At 55.7% G+C, this 24,929-nt stretch overlaps 1 protein-coding gene across 5 annotated transcripts; it reads left to right on the forward strand.

Annotated features, from left to right (window-relative positions):
* Positions 1-1,514: 1,514 nt before the first annotated feature.
* On the forward strand, positions 1,515-18,808 carry MED25 (mediator complex subunit 25). Of its 5 annotated transcripts, none has more exons than XM_036425718.2 (18): positions 1,515-1,725; positions 1,821-1,866; positions 2,466-2,590; positions 7,933-8,031; positions 8,389-8,509; positions 8,738-8,900; positions 9,022-9,152; positions 9,392-9,479; positions 9,566-9,759; positions 10,067-10,198; positions 10,558-10,643; positions 10,714-10,771; positions 11,043-11,150; positions 13,699-13,887; positions 14,262-14,333; positions 14,422-14,640; positions 14,918-15,098; positions 17,042-18,808. In XM_036425718.2, the coding sequence occupies exons 1-18, from the start codon at positions 1,592-1,594 to the stop codon at positions 17,284-17,286; spliced, it is 2,391 nt and encodes a 796-aa protein (XP_036281611.1). In that variant the 5' UTR covers positions 1,515-1,591; the 3' UTR covers positions 17,287-18,808. The 5 variants fall into 5 exon arrangements, with proteins under 5 accessions (XP_036281611.1, XP_036281612.1, XP_036281613.1 ...); XM_036425719.2 differs by having other exon boundaries at positions 10,070-10,198; XM_036425720.2 differs by lacking the exon at positions 17,042-18,808 and adding an exon at positions 15,561-15,692 and having other exon boundaries at positions 1,517-1,725.
* The last annotated feature ends 6,121 nt before the right edge of the window (positions 18,809-24,929 follow it).

Here is a 24,929-nt window from a genome sequence, read left to right on the forward strand (position 1 = left end):
ACTGCCAGTTTAATAACCATTCATTCAACCAGCCGTACATTTACTTTTCTTATCGTTAAGAGGGCAGATTTTGATTTTAGGCACCATTTTAATCTTTTTACCTGTGAATCATTTTTCCTTTCTCCATTTTACTTTTTTAAAACCTTTCTTGTGATCTTATTAAAAATTGAATCATACTGGCATAAAAAAGGAGGGAACCAATTTAGGTGAAAATAGTTTGAGATATAATGTCTAACTATGCGTTTGGTCTTTGTTTGGAGCCTGATGCAAATGCAGCAATTAAAAAAGTATTTTGAGAGAGTTGAGGAAATATGATTACAGATTTAGTGTTAGAAGAAACTAACAAATAATATTATGAAAGCATTTCTATTTTCCTAAGTTTTTATTATTGGTAAGATGTCTTTATGTAGTACATTTCTGTCCACAAGTAAGTTACACTGACTTTCCCAGTGGTCATATTTCCCTCCCTCCCTGCAACTTGTCTTATGGAGTCTTTTGCGAACAAATCAATATTTTCTGGCTTTGCTGTAATGATAAGAAGCTTTTTCCAAGCCTTCAGGATTCTATAGTGTGTTTCTTTATTCCTTCAGATATTGTTCTGCTTTCACTTGTTGCATTTACATTTTTTATTCCCCTGAAAGGTACTTATGTTCTAGGCCAGTTTCTGGCCCCTCTCCCAGAAGGCAGCGATCAAGTGTTGCCTGGCAACCTCCGCTAGGGTTGGAGTTTGGCTTCTGCTGGTTGGGGGAGGGGCGTGGAAAAACAAAACAGCTGCAGAGCCTTCCGAGTGGAAGGCAACCTGAGAGCGTTGCCACATCACCCGTCTCGGATGCTGGGATCGGACCCTTCACACTTCCCATCTCCCTGCTCCAGGAAGAACTTAACTGAAAGTCTGTTAGAAAAAAAAAATAAAAAAAAAAATAGGACAGCGTGAGCGTTGCATAGCAACCAGGTCTTCAGCCTCTTCCTTTGAGACTGGAGACTAGAGCTGGAACTAGGGCCCGCTCAAACATGACGGCCCACGGTGCCGCTTTCAATATGTTTCGCTCTCAGTAGTCCTACCAATGATTCATTCTTTCACATCGGGCCCTTTCTGAGCATTGCACCCTGTGGGTGTGAGCGGAGGGACCGATCAGCCCTAGGTGCCCCATCTAGCAAGGCAGCGGGCGCGTCCCCAGAGGCGCACAGCCTCCCGGCACCGATGCAGGTGCACGCGCAGCGCAGGCGCACAGCCTCCCGGCACCGATGCAGGTGCACGCGCAGCGCAGGCGCGCATCCTCCCGGCGCGGGTGCACGGACAGCGCAGGCGCGCAGCCTCCCGGCGCGGGTGCACGCACAGCGCAGGCGCGCAGCCTCCCGGCGCGGGTGCACGCACAGCGCAGGCGCACAGCCTCCCGGCGCGGGTGCACGGACAGCGCAGGCGCACAGCCTCCCGGCGCGGGTGCACGCACAGCGCAGGCGCACAGCCTCCCAGCGCGGGTGCACGCGCAGCGCAGGCGCGCAGCCTCCCGGCGCGGGTGCACGCACAGCGCAGGCGCACTTCCGCTCAGCTCGCGGAGGCTTCGCCGCCGTGGCGTCCGGCTCGCGGGGAATGGTCCCCGGGTCCGAGGGCCCGGCTCGCGCCGGGGGCCTGGTGGCTGACGTGGTGTTCGTGATTGAGGGCACAGCCAACCTGGGGCCCTACTTCGAGGGGCTCCGCAAGCACTACCTGCTCCCGGCCATCGAGTGAGTGCCGTTCCCACAACTCCAGCCCCGCCCTCCGACTTTCGTTTTCCACCGCCACTTGTCTGACTCCGACTTTTCACCTCCGACCCTCACAGGTATTTCAATGGTGGTCCTCCCGCCGAGACGGACTTCGGGGGAGACGTGAGTCTTGGGACTCTTGAGACTGAGGGAGGAGGGTTTGGAGTCCGAACTCCTGGGTCTGAGGGAGGAGGGGCTGGGGGCCTGGGTCTGAGGGAGGAGGGGTGGGGGCCTGGGTCTGAGGGAGGAGGGGCTGGACCCCTGGGTCTGAGGGAGGAGGGGTTGGGGGCCTGGGTCTGAGGGAGGAGGGGTGGGGGGCCTGGGTCTGAGGGAGGAGGGGCTGGGGGCCTGGGTCTGAGGGAGGAGGGGCTGGGGGCCTGGGTCTGAGGGAGGAGGGGCTGGGGGCCTGGGTCTGAGGGAGGAGGGGTGGGGGGCCTGGGTCTGAGGGAGGAGGGGCGGGGGGCCTGGGTCTGAGGGAGGAGGGGCTGGGGGCCTGGGTCTGAGGGAGGAGGGGCTGGACCCCTGGGTCTGAGGGAGGAGGGGCTGGAGCCCTGGGTCTGAGGGAGGAGGGGCTGGGGGCCTGGGTCTGAGGGAGGAGGGCTGGGGGCCTGGGTCTGAGGGAGGAGAGGTGGGGGCCTGGAGCCCTGGGTCTGAGGGAGGAGGGCCGGGCCACTCCTTCCTCTGAGGTCGCGGTGCAGAGCTCCTGTGTCGTCCTCGCCTAGTATGGGGGCACCCAGTACAGCCTCGTGGTGTTCAACACGGTGGACTGCGCTCCCGAGTCCTACGTCCAGTGCCACGCTCCCACCAGCAGCGCCTATGAGTTTGTCACCTGGCTCGACGGCATTAAGTGAGCTGCTCCCTGTGCTTGGGGCGGGGCGGGGCGCCCTGAGAGGGGCCGTGAATGGACGGTGGCCGGGCTCACCCTGTGGCTGAAAGGCCTGTGTGTGTTTTGTTTGTTTGTTTGTTTGTTTGTTCCATCAGTGACTAACGTGGTGGGTTCTGTGCGCTTGATGATGTTGCCATTTGGTTTGGAAGTAGAAACGCTTGCCTCCAGGCGGCCTTGAGCTCCAGTGCCCCCTGGCACTCCATGCGTGATTCTCCGCTTTCTGTCTGTCATCTCTACTCCAGGCCTCCTTTTTCGGGGCTCCCTGAGGCCTGAGTGCTGGGGGCAGGGGGCTGGGCCCGGCCGGGTCCCTCTGCTTCCAGTGGGATTTCGCTAGTTAATGGTGCACACAGCCTGGAGCCAAATCACAGCAGTATCACAGGAGAAGTCCCTGTCCTCTCAGTGCCTAATATAATTTATCTTTAAGGGTGGGGGGCTGTTAATAAGACAGACGGTTCCTGACTTAAGATTTTTTTCCACTTTACGATGGTGCAAAACCGATAGGCATTCCATAAAAACCGGCCAGGGAAAGCTGTATGTCCAGGAGGTTAAATGCATTTTGAACTTGTGATATTTTCTTTTTAATATATTTCTTTATTGATTTCAGAGAGGAAGGGAGAAGGAGAGAGACATAGAAACATCAGTGATGAGAGAGAATCACTCACCAGCTGCCTCCTGTACACCCCCCACTGGGGATCGAGTCCACAACCCAGGCATGTGCCCTTGCCCGGAATCGAACCCGGGACCCCTCAGTCCGCAGGCTGACGCTCTATGCACTGAGCCAAGCAGGCCAGGGCGAACTTGTGATATTTTTAACTGACGATGGGTTTCCTTGGCTGTAAGTTCAGAGGCATCTGCACTTGCATTAGTTATTTGTTGTTCTACTTATCCATTGACATGTAAGAGGTTATCCAAGACTTAGTGGCTTAAAAACAAACATGTATTCTCTCACGCAGTTTCTGTAAGGTAGGGGTGTCGAACTCAATCAGAGAAGGGGCCAAAATCTAAAATCCAGCCTAAATCGCGGGCCGAATGGTTTACTGAACAGTCATAAACTGTCATTGTGATGGAAACGCAGCGGAGTGCAGTGATGACAGCGCGGTGCGGGCCACATTGCAAGGCCTAGCGGGACGGATTTGGCCCGCGGGCCTTGTGTTTGATACATGTGCTGTAAGGAATTCAGGGGGAGCTTCTTGCTGTCGTGAAGTTGCAGTAACCAGAGGTTTGATTGCTTCTCAGAGGATGCGTTTCCCAGGCGGCCCACGCTGTGCCTGCAGGCTGGAGGGCCCACAGCCTCGCTGGCTGTTTGCCCAAGGACCCCTGTCCCCCCCAACATGGCAGCTGGCTTTCCTCAAACCGAGCGATCCACCAGAAAGAGCAGAGAGGAAGCCACGGGCCTTTTAAAATCAAGTCTTGGACCGAAACCAGTTTGGCTCAGTGGTAGAGCGCCGGTCTGTGGGCTGAAAGGTCTCAGGTTCGATTCTCGTCAAGGGCATTTGGGCACATCCCTGGTGCGGGGTGTGCAAAAGGCAGCTGGTCGATGTTTCTCTCTCATCGACGTTTCTAGCTCTCTATCCCTCTCCCTTCCTCTCTGTAAAAAAATGAATAAAATATATTTAAAAAAAAGATTAAAAAAAATAAAATCAAGTCTTGGAAGTCAGACATCACCACCTCTGCCACATTCTGTTGGATGCACAGGTCCGTTGTAGTCGGTGTTGGAGGGGGTGGGCATACTAAGGTGAGGACCAGGAGGCGGAGGTCCCTGGGGCCTGGCCGCCATGACTCCGCAGGGATGCATTGGGGATGAAATGAGCTGATGATTTAAATCAGTGCCTGGTGTGTATGAAGTGCTACCTGAGCGTTTGCTGTTATTTTGTGTCTCAGTTTCTCGGTTTGCAAACGGACGGCGGGAGTTCGGATCCCCGCATTGTTGGGAGGGTCACAGGAGCTAGTCTTTGTCCCGTGTTCAGCTCGTGTCTGGTCTGTGCTCAGAGCCTGTGAAACGGCACCCTTCATCCCATTCCGTCAGCACAGGTCTGCGCTGTTCCGGGCTGTTCCGGGCTGTTCCGGGCTGTTCCGGGCTGTGCTGGATTGGGTGCTGGAGGCTCGGGGGACAGGTGACGCCTGTTCTTCCCTCGTGGTCATCAGGATTCGTGGTCAGGGCAGAGCAGGGTCTCCACCCCGCACTGTTGCCGCAGACAATTCCTTGTTACGGGTGCTGTCCTGTGCCTCGTTCAGCAGCATCCTTGGCCTCTACCCACCAAATGTCAGTAGCCACTTCCCTCCAGAACCAGAATGTCTTCAGAGGTTGTCACATGTTCCTGGGGGTAAAACCAACCCCAGCTGAGAGCAGCTGGGATAGACTGTGGTAGGTAAGACATGAACAGTGTTAAATGGGGTTCCTTGGGGCCTGAGTCCAAGTCTGATGTCCCTCAGTGTCTAGCCCCTGGCACAGGAGGCCTGGCACAGAGGGGCCTGGAGGAAAACTCGATGGAACAAGCGAGTGAGTGAATGAATGAATGCCAGAATGCACTTCACACTCTGACTCTCCCCGGTAAGCTTTATGGGCTTCCAGACCCAATTCCAGTGCCCCCTCCCTGATGCTCCCTCTTTTAAAAAAATTTATTTATTTATTTATTTATTTATTTATTTATTTAAAATATATTTTTATTGATTTTGTACAGAGAGGAAGGGAGAGAGAGAGCTAGAAACATCGATGAGAGAGAGTCATCGATCAGCTGCCTCTTGCACACCCCCTATCGGGGATATGCCCGCAACCAAGGTGCATGCCCCTGACCGGAATCGAACCCGGGACCTCTCAGTCCCCAAGCCGACGCTCTATCCATTGAGCCAAACCGGTTTTGGCTAAAAAAAAATTATTTTTTAATTGATTTTTTTTTTACAGAGAGGAAGGGAGAGGGATAGAGAGTTAGAAACATCGAAGAGAGAGACACACCGATCAGCTGCCTCCTGTACACCGCCTACTGGGGATGTGCCCGAAACCAAGGTACATGCCCTTGACCGGAATCGAACCTGGGACCTTTCAGTCCGCAGGACAACACTCTATCCACTGAGCTAAATTGGTCAGGGCCAGTTGCTCCCTCTTTTGCCCCCATTACTTCACTTGTCACAGCCTCACACCCATCTTTGGAGGTGAATGTCCAGCACCCTGGGTGTTTGCTTCCAGCTGGGGCCTGGCACCCAAGAGGCCTCAGGAAACCTTGGCTGAATAAGTGAACGAGTGAAAGCTATATGAAGGAGAATCTCCAAGAGACCAAGTTTCTGATGGGTGTATAAGCATCGGGAAAAGCAGGCAAACCCCTTAATTAAAAATTTCAAGGGCACTGGGAAGTTAAAAGAGGAATGTTTTCTTTATATATATAAATATACATATACTTTTAATCGATTGATTTTTCATTTTTAAAGCTTTATTTATTGATTGATTTTAGAGAGAGAGGAAGGGGGAGAGAGACAGAGACACTGATGTGTTGTTCCACTTTATGCATTCACTGGTTGGTTCTTTTTTTTTAAATATATTTTTATTGATTTTGTACAGAGAAGAAGGGAGAGAGCTAGAGAGCTAGAAACATCAATGAGAGAGAGTCATCGATCAGCTGCCTCTTGCACACCTCCTACTGGGGATGTGCCCGCAACCAAGGTACATGCCCTTGACCGGAATCGAACCCTGGACCCTTCGGTCCCCAAGCCGACGCTCTATCCATTGAGCCAAACCGGTCTCGGCCACTGGTTGGTTCTTGTATGTGCTCTGACTAGGGCTGGAATCCATAACCTTGGCATATTGGGATGATGCTCTGACCAACCCAGCTACTAGGCCAGGGCTGGGACGTGCTTTCTTTCTTTTTCTTTTCTTTTTTTTTTTTTTAATATATATTTTATTGATTTTTTTTTTTACAGAGAGAAAGAGAGAGGGATAGAGAGTTAGAAACATTGATGAGAGAGAATCATCAATCAGCTGCCTCTTGTACACCCCCACTGGGGATGTGCCCACAACCAAGGTACATGCCCTTGACCGGAATCGAACCTGGGACCTTTCAGTCCTCAGGCCGACACTCTATCCACTGAGCAAACCGATTTTGGCTGGGACGTGCTTTCTGAATACCTTCCTCTCAAATCCACCTTCCCCATTCACCCACTTAGAACACACTGTATCTTTAAGCAGCTGAGAATGTTTTGTGAGCTGTAATCGCACTGCAGAATCCTCTCAGGCGGTTGATAAACATTTTAAGCTATTATTTGACATTCACTGTCGTCATTGTTTTTATCAAGTCCTATGTAACCATCTGAATTCGGTTTCTGAGATGTTCCAGGCAGGTCTGTAACAGATCACAAAGAGAGCCAGCAGGTTTTGTTCACACTTGGGGAAATCTTATCTCCTCGGGGAGTGTCGGGGACTTCAGGAACAAAGCATGCAGTGTGACGATTGAAACGGCCTGGGTTTGGGAAGATTGGTTTCTGATGTTACATTTCCTGTCTTACAAAAGAGGCAGTCTTTCCCCCAGCCCTACCCCGCCTACAGCTTGTGACTCAGGTCAGAAAGAAGTCAGAAGGAAAAGAGCCCTTGCAGTCTTCCCCATGGCATTGTGACAATCATTCATTCATTCATTCATTCATTCATTCATTGAGCAAATTGTCCTAGGCGCTGAGGAGTCAGGCACGTAAGGCAGGGGAGGGCCTGACCCTCTTGGGCGGGGGACCTGGCATGCAGGGAGCCCTCAGTCAGGGCTGGTGCTGGCCACACCCATTCATTGGACCCGCACCTCCGGGGCCTCCAGGGACCTCCTCGCTGGTGAACGCGGGCAATGCAGATTTTGAGGTTATGACATCGGGCTGGACAAACGGGGAAAGTGAGAGGGCGAGGAAGCGGTGAAAATACACCCAGGGTACTTTCAGTTTGTTATTTACTTCGTGTCTGTATCAGTGGGGTTATTTGGAGCTAAAGTGTATCATGAATTTTATATTTATTTACTTTTAAAGTTTTAATAATTTCAGAGAGGAAGGAGGGAGAGAAAGAGGAAAACATCAGTGACGAGAGAGAATCATTGATCGGCTGGCCTCTCCCTGGTCCACCCTCTCTCTGATGGGGCCTCTTCCCGGAGAGACTCCCTCGCAGGAGATGGCAGATGGGAGTCCCCTGTCCCCATGCTCTGGCCTGGCCCTGCGGCACCGGGGATGGAGCAGGGAACCACAGCGCCCCCATCCGGAGGCGCACATCCGCGCTGGGGAGGGGGTGGCAGGGTGCGGGTTCCTGAGTGTGGCCCGGGGGCTGACAGCCTGGCCTCCCGCAGGTTCATGGGCGGCGGCGGCGAGAGCTGCAGCCTCATCGCGGAGGGCCTCAGCACGGCCCTGCAGCTGTTCGACGACTTCAAGAAGATGCGGGAGCAGATGTGAGTGCACAGCGTGGGGCTCGTGTCTCGTGCTGGGCTCTGTCCCCCTGGCTCAGAACCCACTCTGCCTGTCCCAGGACCCCCCCCCCCCCCCCCCCCCCCGTCTCACATTGGGGAGCTAGGGCTGGGGATCCGGAAGTGGCCCCTGGCTGGTGCCTCATCAGGAGGGGGTGTCGGGCTCCTGTCTCCCTGTGGTCAGTCTGGGACCTCAGAGCCTCAGTGTTCCTAGCTGTAAAGTGGGGCTATTCCTCCTGACTTCCTGTGGGGCGGAGCCCTCGCACCTCTGCTGTGCTGGGGCTGGGTCCCCTTTCAGGGCCTGGCTGCCGCCTGCTCCACGTCTGTCCTTGTTCTTGGCAGCGGCCAGACACACCGCGTCTGCCTCCTCATCTGTAATTCGCCCCCCTACCTGCTGCCCGCTGTTGAGAGCACCACATACTCCGGGTGCACAACGGAAAGTCTCGTGCAGAAGATTGGGGAGGTGAGGACGCCCTGGTGCTGGGGAGGAGGGCTGGGGCTGGACCCTCAGGTCACAGAACCCCTTGGGGCAGCTGGTTTAGGTCTCGGGGTCCCCTGTTCCAGAGCCTGATGGGATTTGGTTTTGGGGTCCATGCCGTCCAGTGTCCAGCCACCTAGCAGGTGTGGGTGGCAGCCTGGGGCTTGGTTCCTGTGGCCCCGTCTTTACTGCCTGTCCCCTCCTGTCCTGCAGCGAGGGATCCACTTCTCCATCGTGTCCCCTCGGAAACTGCCCGCCCTGCGGCTCCTGTTCGAAAAGGCCGCCCCCCCGACCATGCTGGAGCCGCTGCAGCCGCCGGCCGACGTGAGCCAGGACCCCCGGCACATGGTGCTGGTGCGGGGCCTCGTGCTGCCAGGTGCGGCCTGCTCGCCGCCGGGAGGGGCATTCTGTCCTCGCCGGCCGACTCCCCCTGACTTGGCTTTCCTTTTTCTCTAACCACTCCTCGTGGGGCTCCATTGTCCATCCTCGACACTCAGTCGGGGGTGGCTCGGCCCCAGGCCCCCTCCAGCCAAAGCAGCCCGTCTCCCTGCCTCCGGCTCCGTCCTCGAGTGCTGCGCTCTCGGCAGCCCCCCAGCAGCCCCTGCCCTCCGTCCCCCAGCAGTACCAGGTGCGAATCGCCGTGCTTCCGGGGCCTGTGGGAGCCCCGCCCCTGGGGAAGGATGTTGGGACTTGGGGAGGGTGGGCTCTCGGGGGCGAGGAATCACGTCCCTGTGGGACGGTGGGAGTCATGACTCCTGTGATATTGGAGTCGGGGTGCCTGTGCCTTGTTGGGGGGAGGGAGGGGTGCCACCATGTGACACCAGGACTGGGTGCATGCTCCTCATCAGCCGTCCCCTCCATTTCCAGGTTCCCGGGAACTTGAGCGCAGCTCAGGTGGCTGCCCAGAACGCGGTGGAGGCTGCCAAGAACCAGAAGGCGGGGCTGGGCCCGCGCTGTGAGTCCAGGGGCGACGATGTAGGCAGGGGGTGGGGCGGCCTGACCTCCCAGGGCTCCTGCCCACCTCTTCCCTTGTCTCCGCAGTCTCGCCCATCAACCCTCTCCAGCAAGCGGCTCCAGGAGTGGGTCCCCCCTTCAGCCAGGCCCAGGCCCCGTCACTGCCACAGGGGCCTCCTGGTGCCCCCAAGCCGTCTCCCACTTCCCAGCCCAGCCTGGTCTCCACGGTGGCTCCTGTTCAGGGCCTGGCCCCCACTGCGCAGCCCGGGGCACCGCCCATGGTAGGTGTCTGTGTGCTCCCGCTGGCTGCCGCTGCCCCGCTCCCCGTCTGCCCCGGGCCAGCACAGGCAGAGGACACGCAGTCTGTCTGCCTGAGGAGGGCCTCGGGCGTGGGTGTGGTTCTGGTGGATGGAGACTGTTCTGAGATCCCACCGGCTCCTGCTCTGAGTCCTGGACTCTTAAGGATCAGTGTTTATATCCCAGGGACGGCCACTGGGAGACAGAGCAAGAGGCCTTCGTCCAGTTCTTGCTGGCCTGTCTCTCTCAGGACAGCCTCTCCCCCACCCCACCCGCCTTTCTCCCTTCTAGCAGGCAGGCACGGTCGCCCCCGGTGGGGTGAGCGGCCCTTCCCCAGCCCAGCTGGGGGCCCAGGCCCTCGGGGGGCAGCAGTCCGTCTCCAACAAGCTGCTGGCCTGGAGCGGGGTCCTCGAGTGGCAGGAGGTGAGTTGGTGAGGAGTCCTGGCAGCTGGGTCGCGGCCGGGCTGGTGGGCTGGTGGAGTGCAGGGGAGACCAGGGCCTTGTGGTCCCAGGTAGTCCCAGGTGAAGAACTGAGGGCCTCAGGTTCTGGGTGTGACAGGCCCAGGGGGTTGTGGCATGAAGGAGGCAGAGGGCAGTGGGATTGGGGAGCAGGAGGAGCCCACCGTTTGTGGAAGACTAGAGAATTGTGGGATCGATGTACTAAGGAGGCCCAGGGCTCCTGGGACTGAAACCTGGGGAGATCCCAGCTTTGGGGCTCCCAGGGTTGGGCAGGAGGGGGTGAGGGGACTGATATGGCTGTGATGTGCCTCTCTCCCCCTCAGAAACCCAAACCTGCCTCCGTGGACGCCAACACCAAGCTGACGCGGTCACTGCCTTGCCAGGTCTACGTCAATCACGGCGAGAACCTGTAGGTGATGGTTGGGGGTGGGCGGGCTGGGGTTTGCATCCTCCTGACACCGCTCTCCGCTTCGCCCCAGGAAAACAGAGCAGTGGCCCCAGAAACTGATCATGCAGCTCATCCCCCAGCAGCTGCTGGTGAGTGGCAGGCAGGAGCAGCCCAATCCCTGCCCGTTCCCTCTTCCCTCACCGCCCCTTCCCTCCTCCCTCCCCTCTTCCCTCCTCCCTCCCCTCTTCCCTCCTCCCTCTTCTCCTCCCCCCTCTTCCCTCATTCCCCCTCTTCCCTCATCCCCCTTCCCTCCTCCCTCCCCCCTTCCCTCCTCCCTCCCCTCTTCCCTCATCTGTCTCCTGCCCCTTCTGCCTGTGCTCCCCTCCTCACTCCCGCACTCAACGTGCTGTGTCTCCCCAGACCACGCTGGGCCCCTTATTCCGGAACTCCAGGATGGTCCAGTTCCACTTCACCAATAAGGACCTGGAGTCCCTCAAAGGCCTCTACCGCATCATGGGCAACGGCTTTGTGAGTCCGGGCCGGGGACCCGGGTGCTGGCTGTTCGGTTGGTGGGCTTTCCAGCTGGGCCTGCCCGGCCTCCTCAGCCTCAGCTCGCTTTCTCACTGGAACACGTGCCGGGCGGGTTCCGTGCGTGTTAGGTGTGACGGGCGCGATTGGGAGGACGGCTCTGACAGGTTACTGGGCGTACTGGTTTTCTGGGGCTGAGAACGGAGGCCTGCACTGGCGTTCTCCTCCCTGCGAGTGTCCTGCTCGCTTTCCTTTTCGATAGCAAAGGGGGAAGTGCATCAAGAAAAAGCACGGACTCCCCCGAAGGGAGGGGGCCTGCCTGCTGTCTTGTACGGACAGTCACTGGATGAAGGCCCGCTCTACGGCCCGTTTTAACTCCTCACGTCGGCAAGGCCCTTCTTGCCAATACAGTCACGTGTGCTTTTGGAGGACAATTCACGTACAGCACGGAAGGCGGTCTCCCTCCAGGGGAACGGCCAGTAGTTGAGACGTCCTGTGGACCCAGCGCTGCTTTCTCCGGGAGAGGAACTTCTGGAGGCTTACCCCATGGACTCCTCAGGAACATTCTGCAAGGCGATCCTCAGCGATAGGAATGCTGCCAGATCCAAATAACTCACACCAGCCGGCAGAGTTTGGGGAACAAATAGATGGGACGGGGCCTAGGACGTGTTCTCTCTCGTGGCTCTGGGGGTGGATGGGCTCAGCGGGCTGGTCTCGCCTGGGAACTTTCTGGGGTTGTCACCAGATGATGGCTGAGAATGAGTATCTGTGAAAGCTCGATGGGCTAGGGGCTCAGGTTCACTCACACAGAACAGGCTGCCGACTCGGCGCTCAGAGTGCCCACCCCTGGGCTTTCTCACAGCATGGCAGCTGGCTTTTGAGAAGGATGTCCCCAGAGTGAGCACTGTACAAGCAGGCATTTTTATTTTTATTTTATTTTTATTTATTTTTAATTTTTTAATTTCTTTATTGACTAAGGTATCATATAATTGTCCTCAACCCCCCATTCCAATCCCCACCCCTTCCCACTCTTGCCCCCACCCCCCTATTGTCCTTGACCACTGGTTAGACTCATATGTGTGCACACAAGTCCTTTGGTTGATCTCTCCCTTTTATCCCCACCCTCCCTCTGAGGTCCAACAGTCTGACCCACGGCTCCTTGTCTCTGGGTCTGATCTTGTTCATCAGTCTATGTTGTTCACCAAGCAGGCATTTTTAAAAAATATTTTATTGATATATTTTTTTTAACAGAGAGGAAGGGAGAGAGATAGAGTTAGAAACATCAATGAAAGAGAAACATCGATCAGCTGCCTCCTGCACACCCCCCACTGGGGGATGTGCCCGCAACCCAGGTGCATGCCCTTGACCAGAATTGAACCTGGGACCTTTCAGTCCATAGGCCGAAGCCCTATCCACTGAGCCACACCGGTTAGGGCCAGGCACTTGTTTTTGACACACAGCAGGATGTCCAGAGGCAGCAATTGTTGGAATTAGTTCTGTAGCCCCAGGGTGTCTGGGCCAGGATTCTGTTGGCTTCTCTCTTCCGGTCACAAGATGGTCTTGAAGCTCCAGGGACTTGCTGCAGGAAGGCGAGAAGAAGGTGTGGCCTCCATCATGTGTCCTTGCCTCCGGGAAGGCAGACGCTTCCCCAGCCCCCACGCAGGCTCATCCCTGGGGCAGGCGCAGGGCTCTGGGCCCAGAAACTGCTGCCCCGAGCGGAGGGTGGAAAGGGCAGCTCGCAGGACCTGCCTCAGATGAGAAACCGAAGCTCAGAGGCAGCACTTCCACCTCGCCAGCCCCACCGCCCTCAGGAGCGCCCGTCCTGAGCTGTGTTACGGTCTCACTCCATGTTTGATAACGCTTTCTGGGCACTTCCTGTGTGTCCAGCTGGCCAGGATGCCCGGTGTGTGTGGTGGGCGATAGTGCTGTTGTCCTCTGTTCTCACTGGCAGAGGCTGAGGCCGGGAAGGGTGTGGCTGTCCCCTAAGGGGCTGCCGGTGCCGCTCTGTGCTGAAGCCCCTCCCCTTCAGCAGGAACCCTCCCAGCAGCCTCGCCAGTTGGAGGTGGGGGGTCAAGGTGTTGCAGAGCCGGGACCCAGCCCCGTGACTGGGCCTGGCCCAGCCCTTTGGGGCTCTCAGTGCCCCTTTAAGCAGCTCAGTTTGTTTCTGGAGCAACTTCAAGCCGTGCTCCAGGCTCCTCAGCTTTTCACAGCAGAAACCTCGCCGCCTCTTCTTTAAAAAAAAAAAAAAATATATATTTTATTGATTTTGTACAGAGAGGAAGGAAGATAGAGAGTTAGAAACATCGATGAGAGTCATCGATCAGCTGCCTCTTGCACACCCCCTACTGGGGATATGCCCGCAACCAAAGTACATGCCCTTGACCGGAATCGAACCCGGGACCTTTCAGTCCCCAAGCCGACGCTCTATCCATTGAGCCAAACCGGTCTCGGCACCTCGCCTCTTGACTGGGGGGCTTCTAGGATCTCCTAGGACCGGGAGGGCGGACCACCTCCTCCTGCGGGGTATGACTGTGATCCTCCCCCCCAGGCGGGCTGCGTGCACTTCCCCCACACGGCCCCCTGCGAGGTGCGCGTGCTCATGCTCCTGTACTCGTCCAAGAAGAAGATCTTCATGGGCCTCATCCCCTACGACCAGAGCGGCTTCGTCAACGGCATCCGGCAGGTCATCACCAACCACAAGCAGGTGCAGCAGCAGAAGCTGGAGCAGCAGCGCGGGGTGAGTGATGCGGGTCTGTCCTGTGCCCCCCTCATGCCTGCCCAGCTAGGCCCCACAGCTCATGGCCGACCCCACAGAGACCTCTGGGGGCTCCAGTACCAGCCATTCCTCCTCTCCCAAGACACAGCTCCCAGGCTCAGTCCCGTCCCCACATTTCTTTGCAACCTTTCTCTCCCTTTTCCATGTCCTCATGGCATCTCCAAGACACAGGCCCCTCCTGGGGACCTGGGAATGGAAGGTTTCCCTCCCAGACCCTCACCTTCAAAGAAATGTTCCCGGCCCCTTAAAGGTTCCTGTCCGGGGCTCAGACCTCTGACATGTGGAGTGATCCTCTCCGAGCCGCTCAGCAGCCTGCTCCTTCTCTCCCTGTGCAGATGGGGGCGCAGCAGGCACCACCCGGGCTGGGCCCCATTCTGGAGGACCAGGCGCGGCCCTCACCGAACCTGGTGAGGACAGGGCCAGCAGGGGCAGAGGCAGGGCTGTGGGGGCCAAGGCGTCTGGAGACTCTTGCTCACCCGCATTTCTCCCCTTTAGCTCCAGCTGCGTCCACCACAGCCCCAGCCTCAGGGCGCTGTGGGGGCCCCTGCAGCCGTAGGGCAGCCCCAGCCCCAGAGTGCTGCCCAGGCCCCCCCAGGCGCTGCCCAAGGCCCTCCCGGAGCAGCTCCCGGCCCCCTCCCTCCTGGTCCCATCCTTCGGCCCCAGAACCCTGGGGCCAACCCCCAGCTGCGGAGCCTCCTCCTCAACCCGCCGCCGGTGAGATTGGGGTGAGGGGCAGCTGGGAACATGGTCCTGGGCCGTGGCAGCTGTAGGCCTTTCGTCTCAGGAGGGAGGTTGGCTTGATAAAAGGTGTGAGTAGAGCCCTCCAGCTCCTGTCTGCGTGTCCCCAGGGGCTTCTGCTAAGATTTCTTTGAAAAAAGACCCGCACCAAGGACTGGCTGAGACACGCTCTGAGCACTTTCTGTGCCAGCGGCTCCGTGGTTGGGAGGGGTCTCCTCACTGGGGCTTCTGAGCCACATTTTTGTTCTTCCAGCCCCAGACCGGGGTGCCCCCCCAGCAGGCTTCCCTTCACCACCTCCAGCCGCCAGGGGCCCCTGCGCTGCTGCCCCCTCCGCACCAGGGCCTGGGGCAGCCCCAGCTGGGCCCCCCCCTCCTGCACCCGCCACCTGCCCAGTCCTGGCCTGCACAGCTCCCCCCACGGGCTCCGCTGCCAGGTAAGGAGGCTGGGGGAGGTCTGCACTGAGTCCCAGCAGCCCCTGGGCGGCAGCCCTAAGATCACCAAGAGCTCCTGGGAAGGGAAGTCCCGAAGGGAAGTCCAAGGGGAGTGCATCCCTGCTTGGCTTTGGGGCGTTCTGAGGGTCAGGGGACCGAAAACCTAGAGGGCAAGAGCTCTCTCCCCCCATGATCACTTTCTTGCGTGTTCTCTGGGGTTTGCTGGGAAATGTAGGCTTAGGGCCAGAGAGACATCGTGGGGGATGGGCTTCTAAAGGCATGTGGGAAACAGCACGTTTATGTTCAGGTGGGGCCAGAAGGCGCCTCTGACGGGTGCCCCAGGGCTTTCTAGACAACTTAGTGCCTTGGACTAAGTTGAAGAGGAGGGAGAAAGCAGCCCCAGGGCCCTGCAGGGCCCCAGGGACGACTGGGAGATGCAGTCCCTTCCCCACCCCCACCCCCAGGTCAGATGCTGCTGAGCGGGGGTCCCCGGGTCCCGGTCCCCCAGCCGGGCCTGCAGCCCAGCGTCATGGAGGACGACATCCTCATGGATCTCATCTGAACCCCCAACACCCAATAAAGTTCCTTTTGACACACGCCCCGGCTCCCGTCACTGTCGTCCCCCCGGACTGGGCAGGCGGAGACCGGGGGAGGCATCTTTGTCCTGTTCTTGCTCCAGCAGACAGCCCGAGGCCCAGGCTGGTGACGCCTGGCCTCGACGTGAGCCAGGCGTCTGGTACAGCCTGGCTCCGGGAGACACGCAGGCAGGCAGGCAGGCACCGGGTGGAGAGGGGTGCTCAGGCTCCAAGCCGAGCAGCTTGAGGTCTGTCCTGGGGACACAGGGACCACAGAAGGCTGTTAGCAGGGGACGGGCCTTGGTCTGCCAGGAGTCAGAACAACGGAGGCGGCGGGGGGAGGGGGGGGCCAGGGAGAGGAGAGTTCAGCGGAGAAGCTGGGCAGATTGGGCAGAAGTGGTGAGGCTGGGGACGGGTGTGCCATGTGGAGGAAGTTGGGGGTTTGGGGGCATTGAGGTGGGCTCCAGGACCTGTCCTGGGTGCTGGTGGGTGGGGGGGCTTCTCTGAGTTAGGGGGCTGGGGAAAGGAGCAGTGATGAATGCTAATGGTTTAAGGTGTGTCCAAGCAACAGCTCCATCGTGGAGCTCACGATGTGTCCTTAGGAGATGTGTGTGTTTGGTGGTTGAAGTCACAGAGTGGACGAGATCACATGTGGAAGGAGGTCCCAGTCGGAGACCTACCCTCAGGGGCTTTGGATAGATGGACAGTGGGGCTGTCCCTGGGATGGAAACCAGCAGGAAGTAGGTTCGGGATGTGGAGAGGCGAGGGACCTGAGGGTATCCTCAGAGCCATGTCCAGGGGCAGCTGGTGATAGACTCTGGTGTGGGGCCCATGGGTGGGCTCCCTGGAGGCAGAGAGGCAGCTGTCTGCTGTCATACTCTAGACCAGTGTTGCTCAGAGCGTGGTCCACTATGGACCACCAGCATCCACGTTGTTTGGGACTCTGGTTAGCGCTAGATTCCTGGGCCCTGTCCTGGGGGAGAGGTTGCAATGTGGTGGCCCACGGCCACTCTACAGATGGGTTTTGTTTGGCCTTCCCTGTGTTAGCATACGTGGCATTTTTTTCCGAAAGAGTTAGTTGTAAAAATCGGGGTAATTCTTTCTCTCTCACACACAGACACACGCACACAAAATCTGTAGTCTTGGCTTCTCTTGACAAGTCAGGAGACCTGGCACCCCTGGCCTGCCCTGTTGCCTAGCAACAAGGGGCCGGAGCCGCCCCTTTCGATGGGGCGGGTGCTCTCTAATCGCCACAGTCCCCACCACTCCCTCTGGGCTCCCACCCGTGTCACCGGGCTCGCCTGCGGTGGTTCCTGGGTGGCGTGCAGAGGAAAGTGAAACCTTTCTTGTACCCATGTCTCTACCACAAGTGGCACAACCAAAGAGAGAACGAGAGGGCCCCGTGTTTCGAAAAAAATGGGAGCGAGACTATTTCTTTGTGGAAGTGAAGAACATGCCTACGTGCTTAATATGCAAAAAAATCATGTCTGTGTTGAAAGAGTACAACCTGAAACGTCACTATGAGTCCAAGCACAGTAAGAACTTCGACCAGTACACAGACCAGACACGAGATGCGATCCTCAGTGAACTGAAAAAGGGCCTCAAGTGTCCGTAGGGTCAGCCACGGAAATGGCGTGGCTGCCGCATGCAGTCTGGCCGTGCCGTGAAGAGAACCACCGGGCACTGGAACCTCCGCCCCACGGCCAGTCTAAAGGAGCGGAGTGACGTGTCCTGGACAGCAGCACATCTGTTTGGTTTTATTTAAGTCCGACGGGCGTTTGTTTGCATTGGACGGTGTGTTGAAGAGAAGTCAGAAGACGGACGAGTCCAGTGGCTCGAAAGAGTCACATGTGTTGTGGCCTTTTCTACTTCTGCGCATGAACTACTTCCGCCCCGTTAGCTTTATTTATTTGTGAAGTTGAGCGTTTTCATGTGACCGAAGAAGTCTGTGACCTGGGGCCAGGGCAGGCCCAACACTGGGAAATGGCTTATCTTTCTGTGTTTGCAGAAACGAGAAGTTTTACGTAGACGGGTCCGAATTCCTAAGCACAGCCACTGACAGGCGTGGTAATGTAACGATCTGTGTCACAGGGGAACTGGTCAGGACTCCGCGATCCCAGGCGGCAGCGTTGGGTGAGGGCGGTCAGGTGATTGAATCAGTCGCCCGGAACTGAATTGTGCAGAGAAGGTCAGTGGAGCACACGGTGATCGCCCTGGATGCGCTTCTGTCCGTTAATCACAGGCCGGTTGGTGGTGAACCTGAGCCAGTGTATTCCACCGGAGCTCCATGGCCTCGTCACGTGATGTGGAAGCAGTCAGAACTGTTGCGGCCAATCCACTTGGTTCATTTCCGACGAGGCCAAAGCCACGCCTCGGTTTCCCTGTGAAAGTTGATCAAAGACTTTGGGTCAAGGTTATGACCCTTCTGAACACTTTTTTTCTGCGCAGGAACATTCACAAGCAGCTACTTGAATGTATGATCATGTCTGTCCAGTCCTGGCAAAACTGGGAAGCCATCAGCAAGGAATATTCTCACTCCGTTTCCTTTGCTGCAGTTGGTTTCCCGAAATGAAAGACATGAACCGTATTTACCCAAATTGTGGGGTTCAAGACCAAATCCCCCGAAGGCTCTCTGCATCCAGACTCTATGAGAATGGACTAATACTGTCAGGCTGCCTTTGCCGGTCAGTGCTGGCTGTGTGGATGCAGACCACACAGAGTAGTTCCAGAACCACAGTGCAATAGGGTCTGGTCCAGGGGGCTGCCGGGGGTCCCAGCCCCGCAGCTCTCCATAGTTGTCCTGAGCCTCCAAGTTCGGGGGTACCCATGTGTGTGAAAGGCGGTTTTCCGTTATGAAACCGAATCCCATTAAACACGGCTCCCAGGAGTCAAGGTTGAGTTCTTTAGTGCTCACCCCACCGCGGCCCCCGGGCCTGTGCGGAGGGATATGTCAGCCTCCTGGCTTCAAACTCCAAGGAGCAAAAGGATGACAAAAGAAAATTTTAATAATAATTAGATCTATTTTTCAATTTGTATTTTTTCAACTTGGAATTTGAAATATAAACTCCAGTACCAAACATGTTTGTATTATGTTCCATGCATTCACCGTAGTTCAGTAAAGATGCAATTTGATTATATTTCTGGCCGTTGACTTTTCTTATACCTGGCTAGTTCACTCATTTATGTGGCCTGCCTGGCTCCTGTAGGCGTTTGAGTTTCTGATCCCTGCCCACAACTGCTGAGTTGAGTCTGGGGGAGGGAGGGAGGGAGGAGGGAAGGCTGGGGACTTGGAACAATCCCTAGGCGATTCCCACACCAAGGGAATGTGGAGGAGGAGACGCTGGTGATAACTGACCGGGAAAGTGGGCGTGGCTTCCCAGACAGCATGTAGCAGGGGTTTCTGAAAACTCAGATGGCTCCACGGGCCAGGCAGGTGATGGAAATGCGTGAAGCGGACGGGTGTAAGACGGCAGGGAGTGATGGGGACTGTGGCGAACCTGGAGAGTGCTTGCCCCGCCCAAAGGCATTCAAATTCAAGACAAAACACACTGAGGACCAAACAAAACTCCGCTGGTGGGTCTGATGAGGCTGCTGGGCTGCCATTTGCGACCTCTGGAAGAAGGAGAAGACGTGAGGACAAGGATGGAGCCCCGGGCAGGGAGGGACCCAGAAGACGGGAGACCGGGAAGCTCGAGCGTTTCTGAAAAGAGGGTGATGGGCTGTGTCCAAAGCTGCCCACGGGGGAGGACAGTGGAGTGCAGCCAGCGCTGTTTGCACTGGGGGGAGGGTACCCTGCAGGGAAACACAGGTCTGGCTCCAGGACAGACTGAAGGAAAGGAAACGTTTCCAGCCGCTGGGTTGGTTGTCTGCAGCCAGGGAGGCCCTCTGGACCTCAACCCCCCGCCAGATGAGCCTGAGGGACTGTCGGGCTCCAGTCTCAGGTCCATACTCACAGGGCGAAGCAGGAAGAAGCCCAAGGTTAAGATGCCCAAGGAGAGAGGAGGGATTTAGACACAGACCCCTCCTACCCCCCATTTCACAGTCCAGGCAAGGACGTCGGGCGGATGTGCTTGGCGTGCCTGTTGGAGCCAGCCGGAGCCAACAGAGCAAATCTCGGGACGTTTTTCTCAGAGCGCCCGGTATCGATAAAACCGTGTCAGTGTAGAAATCAGCAAAAGCCTTGGAACAGGAAGGTGGACATTGGCGGGTCCAGCACCGATGAGCTCTGTGGCTTTGGGCAGGTCCTTGTGCCTCTGCGAGCCTCAGTTTCCCCATATGTCAAGGAGTGACTTCCCTGTAGGATTGGCCACCTGGCAGGCTCAGCACGGTCACCGGAAACAGTTGCTGTTAGCCACTGTTGTCATCACTGGCCCAGAATACTCTTAGGAGGCAGGTGTGCCGGGCAAAACCTGTCAGAATCACCAGAGTGACCCTGAAGGTTGTAACTGGGCAAGTGACTGACTGGAAACATTTCTTTTTATTTATTATTTATTTATTTATTTTGAGAGAGAGAGATCCATTGGTTATTCCACTTGGTTATGCACTTGCTAATTCTTTTTTAAAATATATATATTTTATTGATTTTTTTACAGAGAGGAAGGGAGGAGAGAGAGTTAGACACATCAATGAGAGAGAAAAATCGATCAGCTGCCTCCTGCACACCCCCTACTGGGGATGTGCCTGCAACCAAGGTACATGCCCTTGACCAGAATCGAACCCGGGACCCTTGAATCTGCAGGCCAACGCTCTATCCACTGAGCCAAACCTCTCAGCTCATTAATTAATTCTTGCATGTGTTTGGGGACCAAACCCACAACCTTGGCATATCAGCATAATATTCTCACCAATGGCTCCCCGGCCAGGGCCCAGAAACCTCTCATTTTTGACCAGTTTGCTTTTTGTCCATGTATCCAGAGCTGGAAGCAAGGCTGAGAAATGGCCCTGAGTGTTGTCCCAAGCACCAGAAGGTTGTGTGTTCAGTTCTTGGTCAGGGCACATACGTAGGTTGTGGCTTCGAATCCCCGCACCCCCCCCCCGCACCCCCCCCGTCGGACTGTGTACAGGAGGCAGACCATCGATGTTTCTCACACCTGGATGGTTCTCTCTCTCAAATTTAAAAAAAATGACTGAGAAATGCATGAGACTTTTCATGAGCAGATCTGGCAAAAGTGTCAGAACATAAATTGGAAGAAAAAAAATTTAAGGCAAAAATGCTAAAACATCAACGCACTAATAGTTGTGAACCTGTTTTGGGTGAGAAAAATGCCCACCCTCTGCCTCTATAAAGAAAAATGAGAAAAGAGACACCTTCTAAAAAGGTGTATTTGTCTCAAGGTACACAGGTTTTCCCACCATCTTTTTTTTTTTTTTTTAATTAATATATATTGAGCTACACATATGTTCAGTCTCATAAAGGTGAGAAAGCACCCAAGTGTGCGGAACAAAACGGGGAAGACCTTTCCCCCTACCCCTACCCCAGACACACTCTGAGCAAGCCTCTCCTCCCGAGGCAGGCCCGTCAGTTTGTAGACACACTTAGAGTTTCTCACATGGTTTACATACGTGGGTCATGTCCATGTTGACCTTTACTTTTGTTTTCCCAGTGGAGTAGTGGCTGACCATTCATGTCCTCACATGTGACTCCCCTGTTTACACGGCTGCCATTGGCCGTGCATGAGAGGGACACATTCCATTTCCACAGACTGTCCCGTCCGTGTGAGCTCTGCCCTGTGTGACAGGCCCCACCGCTCAGTGGCTGAAAACAACAGGTGTGGACAGTCTCGCAGCTGCTCTGGGGCAGGGAGTCGGGCCCAGCTTCGCCGGGGCCTCTGGCTCAAGGTCTCTCTCAAGGTCGTAGTCAGAGCTCAGCTGGGGGAGGGCCTGCTTCCCGGCTCACTCTGCGCTGGCGGGAGTCACCTCGTCCCCGGAGACCGGCCTGGGGCCTCCCTCCCTCTCTTGCCCTGTAGCCTCGCCATGGGCAGCTCCCTTCCCCAGGGGGGCTGGCTTCCTAGAAGTGAGAGAGGGCACCCCCGAGGGAAGATGCAGGCTTTTCGGGACCTCGTCTTAGAAGTGTTAGGCCATCGCTTTTGCGGGACTTTGTTTATTACAAGTCACTAGGCCCAGTCCGCACTGAAACGGAGAGGATTAAGGATGTAATGCCAGGAGGTGGGGACCAGGGGTCTTCTTGGAGGCTGCTTGCCACACACTGGGCACTAGGCTAGCTGTGCAGTTTTCCACTGTTATAAAAAGCTAGAGGCCTGGTGCACGAATTTGTGCATAGGTGGGGTCTGGGGCCAGCCCATGGGCAGGGGACGCAGGAGGTTGGCTGGCTTGCCCCACCCCCGATCAGGGTGATGGGGGCCAACCGGCGTGGCCCGGCTGGGGAGAGGAGTCCTGGGCTGTTGGCGGGTCGGCCCTGGCCCCTGGTCAAACTCTGGTTGAACTCCCAGTTGAGGCGACAATTTGCATATTATCCTTTTATTATATAGAATGCTGGGGAGGATAAGCATATGTCTCTACATATTTTTCTCTCACATGTGTAGGAATTCCCATGTGATACATTCCTAGCAGCAAATATTTAAGATTGAGGAATATGTCAATTTTATTGGACTATTTAAAAATTGAAGTTATTTTTTGCATATATACAACCTTCATATGGTTCACACACTGTTTCCAAAAGCAACCCAGCACAGTCCCAGCTCCTTCCGGAAACCGCCAATTTCTCGCTTGTCTTTTCTGAGATAGGTGTAAGCGGGTAAAAGCAAATAGCGAAATACGTTCATTTGGGGGCTCCTCTCTCCAGCGCGCTCTTACCAGCTCGCAGAGGAAGACTTACTTCCCAAGCTTTGGTGTCCCTCTGCAGAGCGAGGATAAGATTGTCACCTCACATCCTCGTGTGTTAGGATGCAGTGAGTTCTTAGGAAGTGTTTAATGTTTTAAAATGCATTTCTATTGATTTGAGAGAGAGGAAGGGAGAGGGAGAGAGAGCGAAACATCAATGAGAGAAACGACATTGATCAGCTACTTCTTGTATGCCCCCTACTCGAGGTCCAGCCCAAAACCTGAGCACGTGTCCTGTGCCCTGACCGGGACTCGAACCTGTCACCTCTTGGTGCATGGGACGGTGCTCAGTCCACTGAGCAACACTGGCCAGGTTAACTTTTTTTTAAAGGTTTATTGATTTTTAGAGAGGGAGAAAGACAGAAACATCAATGTGTTGTGCACTCATTCATGCATTGTACATGCCCTGACAGGAGATTGAACCTGTGCCCTTAGCATGTTGAGATGACACTCTAACCACCTGAGCTACCCAACCAGAGCCTACTTAATTTTCTTAATTTTCATCTGAAGATACGTTTAATGGATTTTTTTTTTTTTTTTTAGAGAGAGGAATGGGGAAAGAGAAAAAATCATCAATTCATCGGTTGCCTCCCATATGTGTCCCAACAGGGATCGAACCCACAACCTAGATATCTGCCCTGACCAGGAATTGCAAACTTTCGGTTTATGGGGCAGTGCTCCAATCAGTTGAGCCACCTGGCCAGGGCTTTTTTAAATTTAAATTTAAATTTTTTTTGTAGAGATAGTAGAAGAGGGGTAGGGGGGAGAGAAAGAGATGTGAGAGAGACTCGTGGATTGATTGCCTCCCCACGTGCCCTGACTGGGAATCGAACCACAACCTCTTGGTTCATGGGTAAATGTTCAACCACTGAGCCACACCAGCCGGGCTGGGGTGCCGAGATTTTAAACTGACACCTGCCCAACTGCCCCCTGCAAAATACATCTGGGGTGCCACCTCACTTGTGCCAGCCCTCAGAAGGAGGCGTCCGGGCGGGACACCTTACCTCCGAAGGTAAGGAGGAAGGCCTGGCGGGGGGCGGGGAGGCCAGGGGCTCGGGACAGTGTACGCTGGAGGCAGGTGGTGGCCGAGAGGCAGAGGAGAGCGATGACGAGGACGGAAGGTCCTAGCCCCGATGTGATGGCCGCAGGCGGGCGGGCTTCTGGCAGGAGGAGAGAGAGTGAGGTGTTTGCGGGGGGACCGTGAGGCCAGCCTGAGACTCCCCCGGGCCTTTGCTCGAATCGCGATCTCAGATCCTTGCCTCTCAATCCTTGGTTTCCCTCGTCAACCTCGTATCCTGTGTGTGAGGATTCAGTAAGTTCTTAGGAAGTGTTTAAGAAATAATAACTTACTGCTTTTTCACCAAATGTTTTAAAATTAAGTGACACATGCCCGGACCCATTTGGCTCAGTGGATAGTTGGCCTGTGGACTGAAGGGTCCCAGGTTCGATACTGGTCAAGGGCATGGACCTTGGTTGCGGGCACATCCCCAGTAGGGGGTGTGCAGGAGGCGGCTGATCGATGTTTCTCTCTCATCAATGTTTCTAGCTCTCTATCCCTCTCCCTTACTCTCTATAAAAAAAAAAAAAATCAATAAAATACATTTTTATAAAATTAAGTGATACAGCCCTGGCCAATAAGGCTTGGTTGGAGCATCATCACATACACCAAAAGGTGGCAGGTTCGATTCCCGGTCATGGCCACTTACACGTGTGCCCTGACTGGGAATCAACTGTGACCTCTTGGTTCCTGGGTAGGCGTTCATTGAGGTTGTAGATTCGATTCCTGGTCGAGGTGCATGTGGGAGGCAACCAGTTGATGTTTATCTCACACATTGATGTTTCTCTCACCTTCTTCCTTCTCTCTCTCAAAAAAACTGTAAAAAAGCATGTCCTTGGGTGAGGATTTAAAAAGTTCAGTGAAGCAGGCTGGCTTCAACACTAACCACCAGGCTGCCCGTTCTGTGCGTGTGGCTGGGAGTACCAGGCCCTTGTTGAGGGGAACCTTGAGTAGAGAGAGGGGAGGAGGCTGGCCCAGTCTCCGGGAGGAACCGGGGAATTTTACAGAAGAGCAGGAACCAGCAGCAGGGGCCCCGTTGGCGGGGGAGGTCATGTTTGCAGTTCATTGGTTTGGGAAATGTTGACAGGGCGCCTGATGAGGTTTGGGGCGGTGGCAGTGAGGTCGGTGTGGTTCCCGCCCTCTCGGGAGGAGGAAGTGGCCAGACAGCTCACCTTGCAGACTCAGTTACACCTGAATGGGACCGTGAAGGACCCGCATGAGAATTAAGTGAGAATTCGGTTTCATGCTCAGTAAATAGTATGTGCTAACCTAACCTGAACGATCCTCTGATCGTTACAGCTACAGGGAAGGGCACACCAGATGGAGGGAACAGTGTGGGCAAGGCCTGTTGGCCACAGGCC

Source organism: Pipistrellus kuhlii, unplaced genomic scaffold, assembly GCF_014108245.1.
Source record: "Pipistrellus kuhlii isolate mPipKuh1 unplaced genomic scaffold, mPipKuh1.p scaffold_m20_p_84, whole genome shotgun sequence".
In the NCBI taxonomy this organism is placed as follows: domain Eukaryota; kingdom Metazoa; phylum Chordata; class Mammalia; order Chiroptera; family Vespertilionidae; genus Pipistrellus; species Pipistrellus kuhlii.

Bases quoted from the DNA above. Each gene is read 5' to 3' on its own strand.
- MED25 (XM_036425718.2), top strand. From the start codon at position 1,592: ATGGTCCCCGGGTCCGAGGGCCCGGCTCGCGCCGGGGGCCTGGTGGCT. The intron at 1,867-2,465 runs GTGAGTCTTGGG...GTCCTCGCCTAG, and splicing joins AGACGGACTTCGGGGGAGAC to TATGGGGGCACCCAGTACAG. The intron at 11,151-13,698 runs GTGAGTCCGGGC...CCTCCCCCCCAG, and splicing joins GCATCATGGGCAACGGCTTT to GCGGGCTGCGTGCACTTCCC.